Source organism: Anser brachyrhynchus (assembly GCF_964034855.1).
Source record: "Anser brachyrhynchus genome assembly, chromosome: 15".
NCBI lineage: Eukaryota > Metazoa > Chordata > Aves > Anseriformes > Anatidae > Anser > Anser brachyrhynchus.
In genome coordinates this window covers 14387559-14405315 of record NC_137733.1, presented here as the reverse complement: position 1 = coordinate 14405315, position 17757 = coordinate 14387559, and the positions used below count along the sequence as shown (strand labels likewise).

At 52.2% G+C, this 17757-nt stretch overlaps 2 protein-coding genes across 5 annotated transcripts in view; both read left to right on the top strand.

Annotated features, from left to right (window-relative positions):
* The first annotated feature begins 1400 nt into the window (after nt 1–1400).
* Nucleotides 1401–8980, top strand: KPNA7 (karyopherin subunit alpha 7). Its single transcript, XM_080557427.1, has 10 exons — nt 1401–1541; nt 2078–2212; nt 2737–2822; nt 3797–4065; nt 4477–4559; nt 5688–5951; nt 6302–6535; nt 6857–7039; nt 7596–7745; nt 8771–8980. The coding sequence occupies exons 1-10, from the start codon at nt 1476–1478 to the stop codon at nt 8849–8851; spliced, it is 1551 nt and encodes a 516-aa protein (XP_080413553.1). The 5' UTR covers nt 1401–1475; the 3' UTR covers nt 8852–8980.
* Nucleotides 8981–11267: 2287 nt separating this feature from the next.
* The window catches only part of SMURF1 (SMAD specific E3 ubiquitin protein ligase 1), a 46956-nt gene continuing 40466 nt past the window's right edge, over nt 11268–17757 (top strand). For 3 of the 4 annotated variants that reach the window (XM_080557424.1, XM_080557423.1, XM_080557421.1), the window contains exon 1: nt 11269–11502. In XM_080557424.1, coding sequence (XP_080413550.1) covers nt 11448–11502 — 55 coding nt within the window. In that variant the 5' untranslated portion in view covers nt 11269–11447. Of the gene's footprint in view, nt 11503–17757 lie in introns of all 4 variants that reach the window. The other variant, XM_080557422.1, reaches the window with a different exon arrangement.

Below are 17757 nucleotides of genomic sequence, written 5' to 3'. Positions count from 1 at the left end.
GTGCACGGAGGAGGTGCTGGGGTGCGAGTGGGGTGGCTGGGGCAGGAGGAGGGCTCAGGAGAGAAGGCTGCTCCCCCAGGTGCCCCCAGATTGCCTCTCCAAGCAGCAGCTGGAGCTGACGAGGAGGCTGCCCCGGGAGAACCAATGGTGGGGCAGAGCAGGGCAGGATGCGGCCCCTCGGGGGCAATAAAAGAGGCAGATGAGGGTAAGGTGGGCAAGAGAGAGGGTTGAAGGGTGAGTAGCTTCTTTTCTAGGGGGTTGGGGGCAGCTTTCTGCCCTCTGTGGGTTTTTTTGGGTTCTCTTGTGCAGGGTGTTGGGCTTTGGAGGCTGCTTGGGGTTGTGCTGGGTATCCTCTTCCACCTGCTGAGGTGGGCTTGGGGGAAGCCCCCCAGAACGAAGAGGCCTTTTGGGGTCACACTGTGGCTTCTTGGAGGTGAGGTGGAGGCAGGGAGGCTGAAGCAGTCCCTGAGGCTGTAGCAGAGGGGTTAAGGCTGCATGGTGCTGGCGGCAGCTGCTGGTGGCCCCCTGGGCCTTGGGGCTCAGAAAATGGGGGGGGGGGGGGGGGGGGGGGCACAAAAAGGCCTTGAGCTCAGAAAGGTGAAAGCAGGGGGCTCTTGGGGGCTGCTCCGAGCTGCAGGGGCTTGCTGTAAGCCTGGGGAAAGGGGAATGTGCCCCAGCTGGGGGTGGTCATGCCCTGAGGGGTCGATGCATGGCCTGGCTTTAGGAGGCCCTTGGTGGTGTCTGGCTGCTCTGAAAGCACCCCAGTTTCTGCTGGGTGGAAGCTGTGTGTTTTTTTTTCTGATTTAAAAACTGTCTGGAGGTCTGGTCCTGGTCTTATTTGTGTGTGTGCCTGTGCTTTTCTTACCCTAATAGGGTTAGAAATAACTCTGCCTGTCCTACTTAATTCCTCTCACCTGGCAAACCCAGGAGCTGGGTCTGAAGGAGGATTACTTGCTTGGCTGCACTCGGTCGCCCCGTGCCCTGTGTGTGACCCGATGCCTCTCCCTTTGGAGGGGTCACTGGTGCAGGAACCCCGCTGGGCCGTGAGGTGGGAGGGGTGGATGTGGGGCCTTGAGCTGATGCTGTTCAGGTGTCCCTGCTGGCCCTGCCAGCGCTGGGATCACACACAGAGCCAGAGCTGCAGGGAGGTGGCGTTGCCATACCCATGAGAAGTGGGGTGCCCTGCTTCCTGTGGGGTTACAGCAGTTATAATCTTCCTAGCCTGGTGTTTAAGTGGTGGTTTGTGCCTGTGTTTAGTTCGGAGGCTCGGCTGTGGTGTGTGAGGGATCTCGCTGAGCTCTGCTTAAGGCAGGAGACCTCAGTGTCTCCCTCGCTGGGGTGGTGGATGTGCCTAGGGGTGGGGGGTCCCGGGCCCTCTGCAGATGGAGGTGGGTGTTGCTGTGACCTGACTCTGTTGTCCTGCACCCCAAAAGCACGTGGAAGCTCTCATCTGGCTGCTCTCAAGCCTCGCCGAGATGCCAGTCGTGAACGAGCCCAACGAGCGGATGAGGAAGTTCAAGAACAGAGGCAAGGATGCAGCTGTAAGTACAGACCTGGGGCATCCCCTCCCAGGGCAGGCAGAGCCAGCTGGGGCTTCGGTGTCACCAGGAGCTGATGAGAAGGTTTCTGAACAGCAATCACCCCCAAATCCACCTGCATGGGGTGTCAGGGAGCTTAGAGATGTGGTGTGGAGCTGGGTGAGAGCTGGCTGGGCTGTGTAGTGACAAGGGGGAACTCAAGTTCTGGGTGGGCGGCTGTGATGGGGATGATGAGGGTGGTCCTGCCCAGCTCCTGGCAGCAGTTATCCCTGCTATGGGGTCTGTCGGCTTGCTTTAAGGCAGTGCAGGAGATGAGGGTTTTCCTTTCAGCGAATCTTACTTTAAAATCAGCCTCTGGTTGCTGGTTCAGCCAGCCTCCTTGGGAGGCACTGCTCCTGTGTGAGCCTCCAGGCCATGGTGAGGAGCTGCCTGAGAGCAGAGGCTGCCTCTGCTCCTCCTGAAGGAGATTTGAGGTTGTGGACCTGGACCTGAATCAGGTGGAGTGGGCACTGATACGGTGATGTCCTCTTCTCCCGCAGGCCATGCGGAGGCAGAGGGTGGAGGTGAACATCGAGCTGCGGAAGGCCAAGAAGGATGAGCAGATCCTGAAGCGCAGGAGTATTTCCATTGTCTCGATGGAGAAAAGCCCCACTCCAGGAGAAGACAAAAATGTGGTGAGTGCTGGGTGCTCTGCACCTGGACAGGATTGGTGCTGCAGCACCGTGGGTCTCACTGCTACTTCAGTTTTTGGGCCATCCCCAGGTCTGGCTCAAGGGACCTGGGTTAAACAGCCAGTGCCTTTCCTGATCCTCATGCCCAGTGCTGGGGAGTGCTTTACAGGTGGTTTAGCCCTTTTCTGGGTTATTTAGCATGGAAATGTGCTGTGCAGCTTCCCTCAGTGGCAGGTAGAACTGGCTAGAGCCCCAGCTCTGGGAGCTGGCGATGGTAATTACTGCTCGTAGGGCCATTGCGGTGTCAGTGACTCTTCCAGTGCTTGATTACAAGGATTAGTTGCCTTGAAGGTTTTTGTGGATTCTCTTCCTCTGCATCATCTCGAAACTGCGTTGCATAAAGAGTAGACACCGCTTAGATATGGAGTGGTGACTGACTTGGGTCTAGACGGCTGATTGACTGTGGAGATTAAACTGGAGGGAGCCTTGGCTTGCTGTCTGACTCTGAATCATTCCCTGTGACACAGATTATTCAGCTGTCCTTGGAGGAAATAGTCAAAGCTGTGAACGGGAACAACCCTGAGCTCCAGCTGCAGGCTACGCAGGCTGCCAGGTATGCTGCCCGACCGGGAGGGACTGGGCTGGCTGTGGTGGGTCCTGCGGGCTGCAGGCATTTCTTCCTGTCAGAAGAGCTCTGGAGACATGACAAAGTGCATGGGGAAGGAGCCTGGTAACCCCGAGGGGCTGCAGCTGATGGCTGAAGCCCTGCAGTGTGCCCTGGGTGCCTGGCTGGGCTCCATCCCAGCCCTGGGTGGTGCCTGCAGCAGGCAGGGACATGTGCGGTGTGGTTGGAGCCAGCCCAGGGCTTGGCTGTGCCTCCTGGAGCCCCTGTGCTGGGGCAGGGGCTGTGCTGGCTCCAGCCAGCTGCTGAGACCACTGGGGAGGACCCAAAGGCTTGGTTGGGAGGAGGGCTGGCTCCATGAGGGGAGGCAGCTGAGCAGGGCTGTCCCTTATGGGTGGGGGGGGTCACAGGGAGCCATACACCACATAGGTGGTGGCAGGGATCTGTCCCAAGGCTCTGGGAGGGGCTACATCACTGCTGGAGTTTCCTCGGCTGCTCAAGGTGCCAGATCAGTGCTATCTGCCCATGCACTGGGGACAGCACGGTCCCAAGCAATCGCAGCCTCTGTCCCAAGGGAGCAGAAGAAAAGCCTTGCTCCCAAGGTGCCTGCTGGAGGCTGGCCAGAGCAGACCCTTCCTAAAGGGACGAGTGCTGCCTGGCTCCCCAGGCTGCTCCGCAGCACAGAGCTGGCTTCCTGCCTGCTCACACCCAGCCTGGCAGCACCCTGAGCTTGCACCACGGGGAGATACCTGGCGGAGGTGGTGAGGCAGCTCTAAGCCATGGATTCCCACCTCTGCACTACCCTGTGCCAGCACTGTGGCTGCAGAGCGAGCCAGGCTGGGGAGCAGATCTGGCTGAAAACATTTTTCAGGCTGTTTTTGGGTAGGTCAGTGTCCTGATGGTGCCTCACAGCCAAGTAAGGCTTGGTCTGCTCACGGTGGGCTGTGCTGTGCCCTCTCTTGCAGGAGAATGCTGTCCAGGCAGAAGGACCCCCCTCTCAACCAGATCATCGAGCTGGGCATCATCCCCAGGCTGGTGGAGTTCCTCACCCGCACTGACAGCGCTCCGCTGCAGTTCGAGGCCGCCTGGGCGCTGACCAACATCGCGTCCGGCACCTCCGAGCACACCAGGGCGGTGGTGGAGGGAGGTGCCATCCCGGCCTTCATTGCCCTCCTCTCCTCCCCGCACATGCACATCAGCGAGCAGTCCGTGTGGGCGCTGGGCAACATCGCAGGTAAGCAGGGGTCCCCAGTCAGGAGTTATTGGGGTTCCTCAGGGTGGCCTTGTCTCCTCCTGGCTTTGTCTCCAAGCTGGTGATGCTATTGAAACCCCTCTGTCCCTTCACGTGGGACTGAAGCCTTTGAGCCCCTGTGTTGGTTCTGCAGGAGGATTTTGGCCAAAGCCAAGTGCCAGTGTCCATCCTGCTGGGATGGTGTCCCCTGCTGGTGTCACTAGCAGGGGGAAAACAATGGGATGTCTGGCTGGCCGTGATGGTGCTCAGACTGCTTAGGAATTCCTCCCTGCCTGGAAATACTGAACGGTGTGGGGCTGGTGGTGAGCCCTGGCAGCATGTCTGGCTGCTCCCTGATGTCAGCATGTCTCATGACTTGTGCAGATGCAATTAACAACCCTTTTTCCTGTGCAGGTGATGGTCCTCTGTACAGAGATGCTCTTATCAATTGCAATGTGATTCCTCCCTTGCTGGCTCTGGTGTCGCCTGTAACTCCAGTAAATAACCTTCGTTTTCTCGACTTAACAGCTCTTCATCACTTGGGCAATGGGTGAATGGTGATTTGTCATCTGACTTACAACCAGATGAATATAGAGTTGAATGAGGCCCTTCTCTAAACTGTTTCTGGTGATCCTGCCTCTGAAATACATAGACCTGGGCATGCCAAGCAGTCTCCAGGTCAATGTAATGACTTATTCCTAGCTTGAGATGGTCAGAGCTGGCTGGGGAAGCTCAGACTAAGATGTCACTGGTGTGTGTGAAAGGGCTGAACTTGCCCTTCAAGCTTCCTCCTGCTGCTTCTTGGGTAGCTCCAAGCTGTTGGCTTCATGCCTTCTCCTGCCCTTCTGCAGTGGTCCTGCCCTGCTGCTTGCTCGGGGGAGGCAGGAGGTGGACAGAGCAGCTTTAAGAGCTGTACCGATGCCTCCAGGTGTCCCACCCCTGGGTGTGGTGGAAGCCGTATGCTTTCTGTAGGCATACCTATGGCCTCTCAGGGTAGTGCTAAGAAAACATCCTCCAGGCCTTCTGTGAGTTTATATTGCAAAATCCTTTTAAAGGACTTTAAAAGGACTGGCTGCTGTTCCTGACTCACCCTCCCCTCTTCTTGGGGGAGTCCTGTGAGACAGGGCAGAACACCAGCCCGTGCACACCTTGATAGCTGTGATGTTCTGAAGGTGGCTGCACTGCTCTCCTGGAGCAGCTGTGACTCCTTGCTGAGATGAGCTGGTTGGGGCAACTTCAACCCTTGAGGTGCCCTGCTCAAGAACAATGAGCTGCTAATATTAAAATAACAAATTCCTAATCTCGTCCAAAGAATGCTTTGTAATTTGTCCAAGGGACCCAGCAAATAAGCTGTTTGGCACCTTTGTTAGTCATAGCAGCTTGTCACACCACTGGACTTGAAGTTATTGGAACTTAATATTGGAGAGGGAGGAGAGGAAAGGTCTTACCTGTTTCATCTTCCTGCTTCAAACAAGCCTCAGCCCTTATTAAGAAGGCTGCTTCTGGCTACTCGATAACATCTCTGAGCTGCAGGGCCCAGAAGCAGGGTGCTCCTTCTCCTGTGCTTGTTACTCCAGTGAGGCTCTGTCGGCCAGGGAGGATCTTACACCTCGCTTGTGTTCCAGATCGGATTCCTGAGGAACATCACGTGGACTCTGTCGAACCTCTGTAGGAACAAGAACCCCTACCCTCCCCTGGATGCGGTGAAGAAGATGCTGCCGGTCCTCACCTGCCTCATGGAGCACGAGGACAAGGAAATCCTTGCTGACTCCTGCTGGGCAGTTTCCTATCTGACCGACGGCTCCAACGATCGCATCCAGATCGTAGTGGACACGGGGATTCTCCCAAGGCTGGTGGAGCTCATGGGCGGCCCAGAGCTGATCATTATGGTAGGAAGCAAACTCCTAGTCTCAGTCCCTCTCCTCTGATGTCCTACATTAAGGGAAGGAATGTCATCTTGCTGTCTGTGGCTAGTGTGGTCGGCTGTCTTCCCAGACCACAGTTTTGCTTGGTTACTGGTCAAGCCAATGCTCTGTCCCAGCTTGCTGTGGCTTACAGACTCATAAGAGACTGTAAAGCTGCTTAGAGCAAAACAGGAGGCCAGTAGGTCTGTAACAGTAATCAGCCATGGTGCTCCCTTCGTTTGAGGGATCAAGCACTTAGGGAACTTGTTGTCTTCCTGGCATGTGTCCCTTGAGATAAGGATTCTCCTCATCTTCATCTGCTCTAATTTGTCTAGACTCCAGCTCTCCGTGCCATCGGGAATGTTGTCACGGGGACCGATGAGCAGACCCAGGCAGCTATTGATGCTGGCGTCTTGGTTATCCTGCCCCTTCTCTTGCGACACGCGAAGCCAACCATACAGAAGGAAGCCGCGTGGACGCTCAGCAACATCGCAGCAGGGCCTTGCCAGCAGATCCAGCAACTCATCACCTTCAGGTTGTTGCCACCTCTGGTGGAGCTGCTTGATAAGGTGAGGGTGCAGTGCCGTCTGTCCAGCTGCTGTAGAAGCAGTGTTAAGCTTCAGTCCATGACACTTGGTTTGTGAGGCACTTGGTGTGCGCTCAGGAAACACAAGAGATCTCTGGAACAGCCCGGGCACTCAGTATGCCTGCATGTGGCACAACAGCACAGCTTGGAGCTGCCCTTGGCAGCTCTGCAAGGTGTCACCAAACTCTGAGTGCTAGGGACTAGTCCAAACTGAACACAAACTGGCTCTCCTCTCCTGGCCCCTCCTCCTGCTCTAAAAAGGATGCTGGAGTCTGGTAGTGCCTTCACTGTGCTGTTCTTCCAGGGGGACTTCAAGGCTCAGAAGGAGGCTGTGTGGGCAGTGGCCAACTTCACGACCGGAGGCACTGTGGAGCAGGTGGTGGAGCTGGTCCGGTCTGGGGTCCTCAAGCCTCTGCTCAACCTGCTTTTGGCTAAAGACAGCAAAACTATCCTGGTCATCCTGGATACAATTTCAAATCTCTTCCTGGTAAGATTTGGTACTGTTCCTTGCATCCTCTTCCCCCCCCAAAAGCAGTAGGGTGTGAGCTGAAGGCTCACACGGGGTGGCTAGAACAGCTTTTCTTACCGCAGCTAGCGGTCTTGCAGGAGTCAGGGTTGGACTCAACATTACTTGTTCTTGGATCCGCTTGGGCTGTCTGGAGGGCTTGACAAGGTTAAGTTCCCAAGGGTTCATCCTTTTGGCAAGGAAAAGATGTGGTGTGCTGATCCCGTTAGCTGCACAGAGGCAAAGGTCTTGGAGAAGTAGAGTGGTCCTAGTTTCTTCACAGAAACAGAGCAGAGTTCAGCTGGCTTGTTTGGTCAGTGAAGCCACAGTACAATAATCCTAACAGGGTCTGCTTTATAGGCACAGTAGTCATATTGCACAGTAGTCATATCACAAGGATCTCTGCTAAACCCAAAACAGGGAGGGACCATAAATACAAGGGGCTGCAGACACTTGACTCCTAGGTTCAGGACCTTACAGGAGAGATCATCGTGGGCCTGTTACTGACACGAGGTTGTACTCACCTCTTTCATCACAGGCAGCTGAGAAGCTGGGAGAGACAGAAAGGCTGTGTCTGCTGGTGGAAGAGCTTGATGGTCTGGAGAAAATTGAAGCCTTGCAAACCCATGACAACAACATGGTCTACCGAGCTGCGCTGAATATCATAGAGAAATACTTTTCTGGTGAGGTATGTGAGCTCTTGCTGCTTCTCATCTGAAAATGAGCTATTGCATGCTGAAATGAAGCACATCCTTTAAGGATGCTGAATTAGGTCCTTAGAAGAAATCTATATATGAATAGGGTAGTTCTTGCAGCTTGCTCCCTTTACTTTTAGAGTTTTTTGAAAGCTATGATTTCAGTTGTCAGCTGATTAGTTGTGCAACAGATACGGATGCCTTGATAGCATCTTGCTGCTGGAATTTAAACTGGCATCGGCTGGGGTTACTGCAGTTGCTGGTATGAATACCAAATGTGGAGAAACTGCTTCCTTCAGAGCTGGGCTAGCTTGTCGCTATGAATGGAAGCCTCCTACTTGGCTGATAACTGTGCTCAGGTTCCTTCTGGATTACTTGACCCTTCTCACATTAACGAACTTGTGGAAAAAGAGCATAGGACATCAGTTAGCAGTTGCAAGAGATCTCTAACTGTCACAGATGCTGTCCTTGGATCTAGCCTTAAAGTCTTGCAGATGGGGGAACACCAGGGAAGAGGCTTAGTGGTTCAGCAGACCTTGGAGCTGAGGCTCGGTCTAGATTTGAACCCCCCTGCAGCAGGGAGCAGATGTATGTTAGGTTTTTTTTCCCAGCACCAGGGTTGCAGGGTGTCCTGGTGAGAGGGTGTGGAGGAAGCTGTCCTACACACCAGCACCTACCTGAGGGGCTGGATGCCAGGGGAACGTCTCTCCAAAGCAGCCCTGGTTGCTGTTGGAAGCAGACAAAACTCAAGCAAATTCTGCCACTCCAGTTACTCCTGTCTCCTGCCCCAGGTGTCTGAGTCTCTAGATTTGCTCACTTTTGCACATGAGCCACAGAGACAATGACAGGGTGTGCTATACAGAACAGGAGGACTTGGTGAAGCTGCTCTGCTGCTGTAACAGGCTTTTAAAATGAGAATAAGCAGTAAGCTGCGGTAAAGCTTCAGGCAAACCGGTACAATAACCTTCTGCTATAAAGATGCAGAACCATTAACTAAAGGCCATCAACTTTCTCCTAGGAAAATCCAGATCTGCAGCCTGGGACTGACCAAGACGGACTATATAACTTCTCGGTGGAGAAGCAAGACTTCGATTTCTGAAGATGAGGCACTGCACAGCTCTGAGCTAGGCAGTCTTGGTAGAGCCAGGATGTCCAGATCAAGAGGAGCAAAGTTGTGGGATCTTTTTACATTTGAAGCTTATCAATAAATTGCACTTCTGGGTTTGTATCTTATGCTTCTATTGCTTCTGTTTTTCCCCCTCATAAGCCACTGTTGCAAGGAGTTGTTGCAAAATATCTTCCTATATGTTTAGGCCCTGTGGAATTGTGTTAGAGCTCCTGGGTGCCTTTTCTAGGTGAAAAGCACAGCCAGAGACTTCCTGCTAACTGCTTGACTGGAGTCAAACCCCTAAAGAGCAGGATGTTACTACCAAATCCAGCTTGGTTTCAGTGCTTGTGCTGAAATTTCTAGGCTTGATTTGGAGTGGCTGAAACAGCTCAAAAGCTGTTTGAGAGGCTTTGTCCTGCCATTCCAGTCCTCCATGGATGTAGCAGGATCTGGACATAGGAGCTGAGTAAACTTGGGCCCTTTGGCAGCACAGATGTTTGCAGTGGGAGCTGTTTTGCCTCACAGATGCTGCCCGCTTCCCTGGAGCCCATTGATCTGGCTCTGCCTAAAGCTGCCCTCTACTAGCAAGGACTTGTGTTCTGGGTTTTTATTGCATGTCACTGCTGAGGAGTACTCCCTGTCTTTAATCCCTCTAAATTCACCCTCCCTCCATGGGTTGAGGAGGGTGGATGTGGCTCTGGGGTCCCAGACTGCAGGGCTCTGCTGGCACCTGCCAGACCCCAGGGGCTGAAGCATTTTAAGGGCTTTGTTCCATGCAGAACTGGGGGGTGGGCGGCTTTATCATCCATGCTTTGCTATGTTTGATTCTTCAAAAGGACCCCAGGTGCTTCAGGGCTCTGCTTTCTCAGATGTGGGGGGAGGTGGAGTGACAGAGGAATTAATGTGAAGGGAAAACATGATTTCTGGAGGGAAGAACCTCTTCCTCTGCCCTGAATTTGTTCTCCACAGGATACAAGCATTTTTCTTCCCAGGCTGCCTAGAAACAAGGAGTGAAGCCTGGCTGTGCTCTGTGAGGGGCTGTGCAGCCCTCAGCTTGAGGGCTGGAGCTGGGCATCACTTAATATTAAAATGCTGGAGCTGCTGAATGGTGTAGGGATTCATAGCTTTACTTCCTGGATCCAAAAGTATGTACTGAAAACTATGACAAAGCCTGAAATGTGCACTGGAGACAAGTATCTCTGCACATCCTTTGTTTGTGCCCATGGCCTAACACAAAGGGTTTGGCTAGCTGTGCCTTCTTGTAGCATGCTGCTGACAGGGCTGATGCAGCATCTGGAAGTGATCGGATTTCAGCAGGTAAAAAGAATCTGAGGCAGGTGCTTCCTCAGTGTAAATGGAGATGCACCCCGGAGCTGGGCTCCTGTGCCAGCCCTGACTTCAGCTTGTGGAGTTGCACAGGCAGCCCTGCTGTGCTTGGGCAGCAGGGGTGCTGGGTGCTGGTGCTCTGACTCGGAGCAAGGCAGAAGGAGAGGATGCAGCTATTTGGCTGTTCCCCTGCTTCCCTGTGTGTGCTGGATGTGAGGCTGCAGTAGAAAGGCTGCTTGCTTCCACCACTGCAGCCTTAAGCCTCAAGAAACTAGTGTCCATCTAGCTCTGCAGGTGATAGAGAGGAAAATGTTCTCTTTTAGTATCTGTGCCTGCTGAACTTCAGCCTTATGCCTTACTGCACGTTGTGCAGCTGAGCGCAGCTCTAAGCCCATAGCCACCCTCCTGTGGGGTCAGCACCTACCCCCTGCTCCTGGATGAGGCTGGCCTTGTTAATTAGAGCCCCTCTCCTTTACTTTATCCTGGCCCATGGGCTGTGGGGGTGATTTTGACTCCTGCTGTGGGGGGGTCTCTGGGTGGGAGGAGGTGGGTGAGCCCCAGGCCATGTCCATAGCACCCCATACCTTAGCCATGTGTCCCTATACACCCCCTGGGCCAACTTAGAATCCTAGAATCATTAAGGTTGGAAAAGACCTCCAAGATTATCTGGTGCCACCCATGTCACCCACTAAACTATGTCCCTAAGCACCACATCCAACTTTCTTTTAAACACCCCCAGTGACCCCACCACCCCCCCCCGGGCAACCTGTTCTAATGCCTGGCTGCTTGTTCTGACAAGAAATGTCTCCTAATTTCCAGCCTGAACCTCCCCTGGTGTAACTTGAGGTCATTCCCTCTAGTCTTACCGCTAATTTCTGTGACATACTCCCATTTCTGCCCCATTTCCCCTACAAATCCCCTCCAGCCCCCCTATGCCCCCCCTCGCCAGGGGGCGCTCCCCCTCCCTCCGAGTGTGGCTTCCTTCGACCTCCCCAAGATGGCGGCGCCGCGCCGCCGCCCCGCTCTGCGTGCTGACGTCACGCCCCTCCGGCGGGCGCAGGGCGGGGCGGGGGCGGCTCCAGCGCCCTCTCGGCGGCCGGGCCGGGTCGGGCTGAGGCGGGCGGGCGGCGGCGGCTCCGGGAGCGGCTCCGGCTCCGCGTCTGGCTCCGGTTAACGGCGGAGGAGGCTCCTGGAGCGCTCGGCCGGGGGTTAGGCCAGGCCCGCATGGGGTTGCGCGGGGCCGCCGGTTGATCTGGGCGCGATGTCGAACCCCGGGACGCGGCGGAACGGCTCCAGCATCAAGATCCGCCTCACAGGTAACGGGGCCACGGCCCTGGGGCTCCCCTTCACCACAAAACCTCGGCCCGGTCAACCCTCCCCTCACGCCCAGGGGCCGGGGAGGGGGCGTTCGCCCCCTCCCCGGCCCCTGGGCGTGAGGGGAGGGTTGACCGGGCCGCCGTGGGCCGGCTTCGGCGGTAACCGGGCCCCAGCCACCTCTCCTCAACTTTTATCCCTTTATAACCCCTTCTCCCACCACCGGGGCCCTGTGGAGGTTCTGTATTTTGAAGTTATTTCTGTTGATTTTCATTTTTTTTTCCCCCTCGTGGCACGTTGTTACCTCCCCCCCCACCTCCAATACAGCCCACGGGCTGCTTCATCCCCCGGCTCCCTCAGATTTTGGCCTTTCCTGACTTTGAACGACGCCTTTCCTTTCATAATTTACCTCACTTTGATTTACTTAAACCATTTACCTTCCCCTTTTGCTAGTGAAGATAACCCTTTGAGCTTCCTCCTGAGGAAACGTATGTTTAATTGCTTTTAGCGTTTTTACCCCCTTTTTTTGTTGTTTGTCCTTTTTTTTGAGTTCTTTTTTATTATTATCATTTCCCACAACTTGATTTCCTTTCAAATATCACGCATTCAACTTTTGAAGTCCCTTCCCCGAGCGAAGGATGACAAGAAGCGGCGCGTTTCGTGGCTCCTCGCGAGGTCTGCGCTCGGGCGCGCGTGCACATATGGATAAGCCAATTTATGTGGCACCCTCAGAGGTCTGGATTAAATCTTCTGAAAGCTGCTCCAGTTGGTGCCGAGGCTGCTGCTTAAACGGAAAGGGGCACGGTTTCTGCTTCTTAAGGCTGCTGTGTGAATTATTAATAGATAAGGCCCTATCCGGCCTTTCAAAGGCAACAGGTGGATGCTTGGAGATCTCTTGGTGCGAAGGAACTGCTCAGCCACCGGCATTGATCTTCACAGAGTTGTGTCTGCAGGAGCATAAAAGATTGCCAAATAACGAGAAAATGGCACTAGGTAAACTTCAGTTACGGGGTAACTTGCTCCTGGCAGATACTGCAATCAGTCAGAAGCATCTCTTCAAAAAATCCCTTTTTTCTTTTAATTAGTTTTCTGATTCTGCGCCGCTTGTGGTTTAGAAGGGTAAAGTTGGTGAGGGAAATGTAAATCTGAAAATCCTTTTGGACATGAGAAGGCTGAAAGTATTTTTAGGGTGTATGGATGATGTTTGATCTGAAACGAGTTCTGTGGCGATGTATACTAAATGTCAAATCTGTCATTAATGTGGCTTATTTTTATGCAAGTCAGTCAATAAAAATGTTGGGAGTTGAGTAACTTATGCTGCGGTCATAGCCCTTCTGAGCAGGAGGATATCATTTAAATAACAGATAGAAGCTGTTGGGTTTAATTTTAAAGAGTGAACGCTGCATCAAAGTGCTCTTTTCCTTTTAGCATGCGCTACTCTTCTCTCCTAGCTGAGGACGTTTATTGGAAGGGACTGAAGTTTTACTTCATTGAGCAGCTTGGTGGATTTTCTCACTCGTATCTTTTTTTTTATTATATATAATTAAAGAAATCTGCTTGCTCAAACATTCTTCTTTTTTATAAGCATGCAACCTGCGTAGTGTGAAAAAAATGCTGTATTTAATCAGAAAATAAATTGCTTTGGGAGAGATTTCCCTTTAGAATCATTAGGAAACATATTCTTGGCTTCGCTGGAGACTAGCGTGCTGACTTACCTGTTCCAAAGAGTTGTAGCTGGCGTGGCTTTTTCTCCCCTGTTTTGCTATTGGGAGATTTGAGTGGAATTAAATCAAACGGAGGGCTCCTTCCGTTATGATTTACTCCTCGCATTGTGTTTCCTGTGATTAGGAACAATTTGGTTTGCCCTACCGAAAATAGCTGTGTAAATACCACTTAGTCTGAAGGCGCCTGTGAGCGGTACGTTGGGAAGTGAACGGGAGTCAAATCCTTCATGCTTTTTCTTCTTTTTCTTGCATATTGGAAAGGTATGACCAGGGTGTTGGGAGTGCTTTATTTGTGTGAAGATATCTAAAAGTTCTGGATCCTCTGATTATTTTCAGAAATGGTCTTTGTGCTTATGCAGAGTGGTGTCGGTCCTGCCCTGATAAGAATTGTAATGAAGCAAAATGGCAAATAATGCTTCCTGTTAGAAATGAGGAAACAACAGCAAAACCCAACAGCAAGTAACCCGGGTGACAGATTAAAATGATTTGTGTCCTGTGGATCACAAATGTGCTGATCTCTTGTTGTATCTCCATTTCTCCAAAAGCGCGTGCGAAGTTTCTCTTATTTCCACTGGAGCTTTCACGGTTACTGGTGATGCAGGAGCCAAAGATATTTGTGGCCTTGTCTCTTGCCACTTGGAGCAGTTCTAGGCAAAGTAAGGTAAAACTTGTCGTTGAGTCCGTGGTCTTTTTGTATTTGTGCTGCCACCAGGGTAGTGTAACAGGGATGGATGTCTCAAGAAAGGGATGGAAATAATAAAATGATATTGTGCTCGAAGAGTCCGCCTGGGATCTTCTGGGTCAGGGAGGAACATGACCCACAGACGAAGGCACCTTTGCGGAGCACACATCAATCCCTCCTTTAACTGACGTGCTCCTCTAAAACCTTTGTTTGCTGCTGCAGTTGCTCCCTGGGGAAGTTCCTAAGGGTTTGTCAACTCCAGGGCTTACACGCTTCTTACTCATACTGTTATATCACGCAGAAGTACTCGTGAAAACTGCAGTCTCATTGTGCTGCTATCAGAGACACTCCTGTTCCAGGTAGCCTGCGGATGAAAGTTGCAGATGGAATGGGAAAAATTGTGAAGTGGACTCAACGTGCAACTTCTGTACCAAAAAAGCTGCAGGTTGTATTCGGACTTCGTCGGTACTGGCTTTTTCAGCAGTGTCTCAGCTGAGGTGTGAAAAGCTGGTTGGCTCCTGGTAGTGCAGAGGAAATTAAGGAAAGGTTGGGAAGGAAAAGGAATTAGTTCAGACCTTACGGATCGCTTCAGAGATGGAGCAAGAAGGGGAGAGGGGCTCACGGGTAAATCGGAGCCCGTTAAAACGCATAGATGGTTGTGTCGAGGGCTGAGGGCAAAACCGGTTTCTTTCACAGAAGAGCAGCAGTTGGTATAACAGGAGAACATAAATAGTCAGCTCTGAGCATTAGGTGGAGGCGTTCCTCGCCGGCAGACCTGGTCTAGGAAGTCGCTGGGCCGCTGTTTGTTGTCGCCTCAGTAGAGGCTTGGGAGGGAGGGTGTACGTGAGAGAAAGGAAATTCTGGTGTCGGAAGTGTCAGGGAGGGATGACAAAGATGGTGTGGAAGTGGGTGGTTTGTGTGAGGTGCGGGGATTTGTAGGCGGCACGTTGGATCGCTGTAGGAAAGGTTTTGGTGCTCAGCAGTGGCAAAGAAAGGGAAGGAGGGAAGAGGTGGTGCAGATAAGTAGCCTGGACACCACTTTCGGTTCCCTGTAGTTAGCACGGTTTAGGGAAGTCCCATTTGCAAAGCATGAGCGGTTAGTTGCTTCTAGACGGGTGGCTTTAGGTCAATTTGTAGATACTCATTTGTAATTTAAGGAACACATTAAAGAATACAGCGATTTCTGGTACAAAGTAAAATATTACGTTCCCTTCATGCATACACGTAGGATCGCTCTGAAGGCGTATGTTAAAACGTGTCACAAATGCTTCCATTTCGGGACTAATGTAGTATTGATCGATGCAGGAAAGTTAACGGGCTGATCGATAGCAGGACTAATATCGACGACCTGGGCAGCTTTATGTCCTGTGTTCAGAAGCGATGAGTATCTGCGTAGGCATCTCTGGATCAGAAGCAGCGCATACCTCGTGGGCTGGCTGTAGTTTTATGTTCTTATCTTTAGAAAGAGCTCCGTTGCAGGCTGACGGTGCTGGTGCTAGTGCAAGGGAAGGCTAAAATGGCTGGTCGGTCAGCCTAGCGTTTGGGATTTAAAATCGAGCTGGTTTGCTACAGTGGGAAGCAACAGTTTAGTAGCTCCAAGCTGATTTTGCCTAGCAATCCGGGAGGATGTCGAAATCTGTCTTGTTATTTGGTCTTCTTCACGTGTTTGGGAGCGGGTTGCTCGATGTGCTGGTGGTTGGAGCGCTGGCCTGGAGCTCGGTCCGGAGCCCCGCCGCACGCTTCCTGCGTGGCGCTGAGCAAGGCGCTTAATCCCCCGCCTCCGTTCCCTGTTTGCACCTTGAAGTGCTGGTGTTTTTGGGAAGGCAAACTTGTGGCTGCTCAGAGGCCCTTTGATAGAGATGGCAAAGAGGCTTAGGGCATGTAACGAGGGGGACTTAAGGGAAAAATACTACTAATAATCTTGCTTTCATGGGGAGAAGTCTGGGGAGCAGCCTTTGCAGCCGGCCAGCTGGCATCTCTGGGCTGCTGGAGTGGGAATCCAACGAGCTGCCTTTTCCTCCGGGCAGGCTGGTGGGTAGCGAGTCTCCTTTTGTGTTTCTCCCAGTAAGCCCGAGCCGTGCCAGCACCATTGTCCTGGTGGAAGTAAATTAAATCTCCAAAAGGAGTTCGCTTGAATATTCCCCTCAGGCAGGGAAAGTAGAAACAATAACTACTTTATTCCCGACTCGAAACTTTATTTTCTCAAACTGAATGTCTTCATCTAAAGAAATGTAATTTGGGATGTTGCTGTGCAGCTCCTTAATGATTTCTTTCTAATTCCATGCTAGCCACCAGTCTGAGAGCAGTTTTCTCATCCGCTTCCTTAAATGGCTGCATCATGTTATTCAATTCTGTAGCGTCACGTTTTCTCCCGGTTGCAAAATTGAGCATTCCGGGGTTACACAGCAATTCCCCTGCGAGGAAGTCAGTTTTACACTGGGGTGTTGTGTGCTGGTACCTGACCTCTTACTGACGGCAACCGAGGAGCTGCTGGAAGCACCCTTGCAGGTAAATCCAAGCGAGACCACAGAGGTTGGTGCCTGCGGCTGGCCGGAGGTGCCTTCGGTGGCTCACAGGGTGAAGAAATGCTGTACAGAAACACCACGTGTGCGTGTTGGCAGCCTGAGTTTCGGAGGTTTGTCTGGACTGCTGCCCAACTTTAAGCAAGTCCAGTCGACATGCTTAAAGTTGGATTAATCTGGTTAGATTACTTGCTACTATTTATGGTTCCAGACTTAAATACTCTCTCGGCTGCCTTGTTCGTTTGGACCGCATTGGTCAAAATAGCGTGAGAGGGAGGACTGGTTTGGAGAAGGTAAGGTTAAATCAGTGTGGTAGGCTTGTGAAGCTTAGGTATGTACACTTCAGAGCAGCTCATTTAAGACTTGGGGAAGAGAATATCAGAAAAAAAGTCTGGAAGAGACTGTTCTATCTGCCATTTTTTTCCCTAAGTTAGGAATTATTTTTTTGTTGATTTATTTATTTTTTTTCCCCATGATGATTCCTCTGGAACTGGTCAAAATGTTATTGTGGAAAAGGCCCAGATTCTGCAGTACCATTGAAAGCTTTTATCTGTATTAGCGCTTTGATAATTTGCATTTGGGAACCGAAAACCGCTGCTGATTTATTCTCCTGGAGTGGAACCAAGGCTGAATGGCCCCATTACTGCAAACGGTTTGTTCTCCCCTATACCAGCAGCTCGGGGTGGGGGACAGGAAGACGTCAGTGAGATCTGAAGTCTTGAGATCTCTGTTGGCAGCCACCCTGTTGTTTCTCCTGCCGTGGATCTGTTTAGGTTTTGGGGTGTGTGCCGAGGTCTTGAGTGTAGTCCTTGGCGCTCTTGCTGACACCAGGATGTCCCCTCTGCTGACGGTGAGGACAGCTCTCCAGCTGGCTGCCTTGCCGCGTTTTTACCTTGATGCCTTCTCACCGCGTGCGTTGGAAAGCCCAAAGCAAGACGTGCGCTTAGTTAGGACCGAACGTGTTCCTGCTGGTGGTGGGGAAGCCGCGCTGCTCTCGGGTTATGATGTTTCAGGTGCTTACAAACGAGTTCCCGCAGATGTTGCTGCAGTAACTTAAGATGTTATATCCTTGCTAGCCTGCTGCCCCCCGTTGCCAGAAATTTGGCACCCGCTGCAAGAGAACTGGTGGAAGAAAACCTGTGCTCATACCTCACCTGCGTACGTGCAAATCCAGCTTCTCGGTGTGAGTCTGTCTCAAGAATTTAAGGCAAGATGCTGGACTTTGAAAAGCTGAGGTATGAGCATGAGTTGTCTTCTGGTAGGGGGAGCTGAGCTTGGGAGAGGAAAACGGGAGACAGAGGGACAATAGTGATTTCCTAAACCATGCAG

What these genes read in the sequence shown, in the direction of transcription:
- KPNA7 (XM_080557427.1), top strand. Translation starts at nt 1,476, where the DNA reads ATGCCAGTCGTGAACGAGCCCAACGAGCGGATGAGGAAGTTCAAGAAC. An exon ending in ACAGAGGCAAGGATGCAGCT is followed by an intron (nt 1,542 to 2,077) that starts GTAAGTACAGAC and finishes CTTCTCCCGCAG; the next exon opens with GCCATGCGGAGGCAGAGGGT. An exon ending in TGGTGTCGCCTGTAACTCCA is followed by an intron (nt 4,560 to 5,687) that starts GTAAATAACCTT and finishes CTTGTGTTCCAG; the next exon opens with ATCGGATTCCTGAGGAACAT.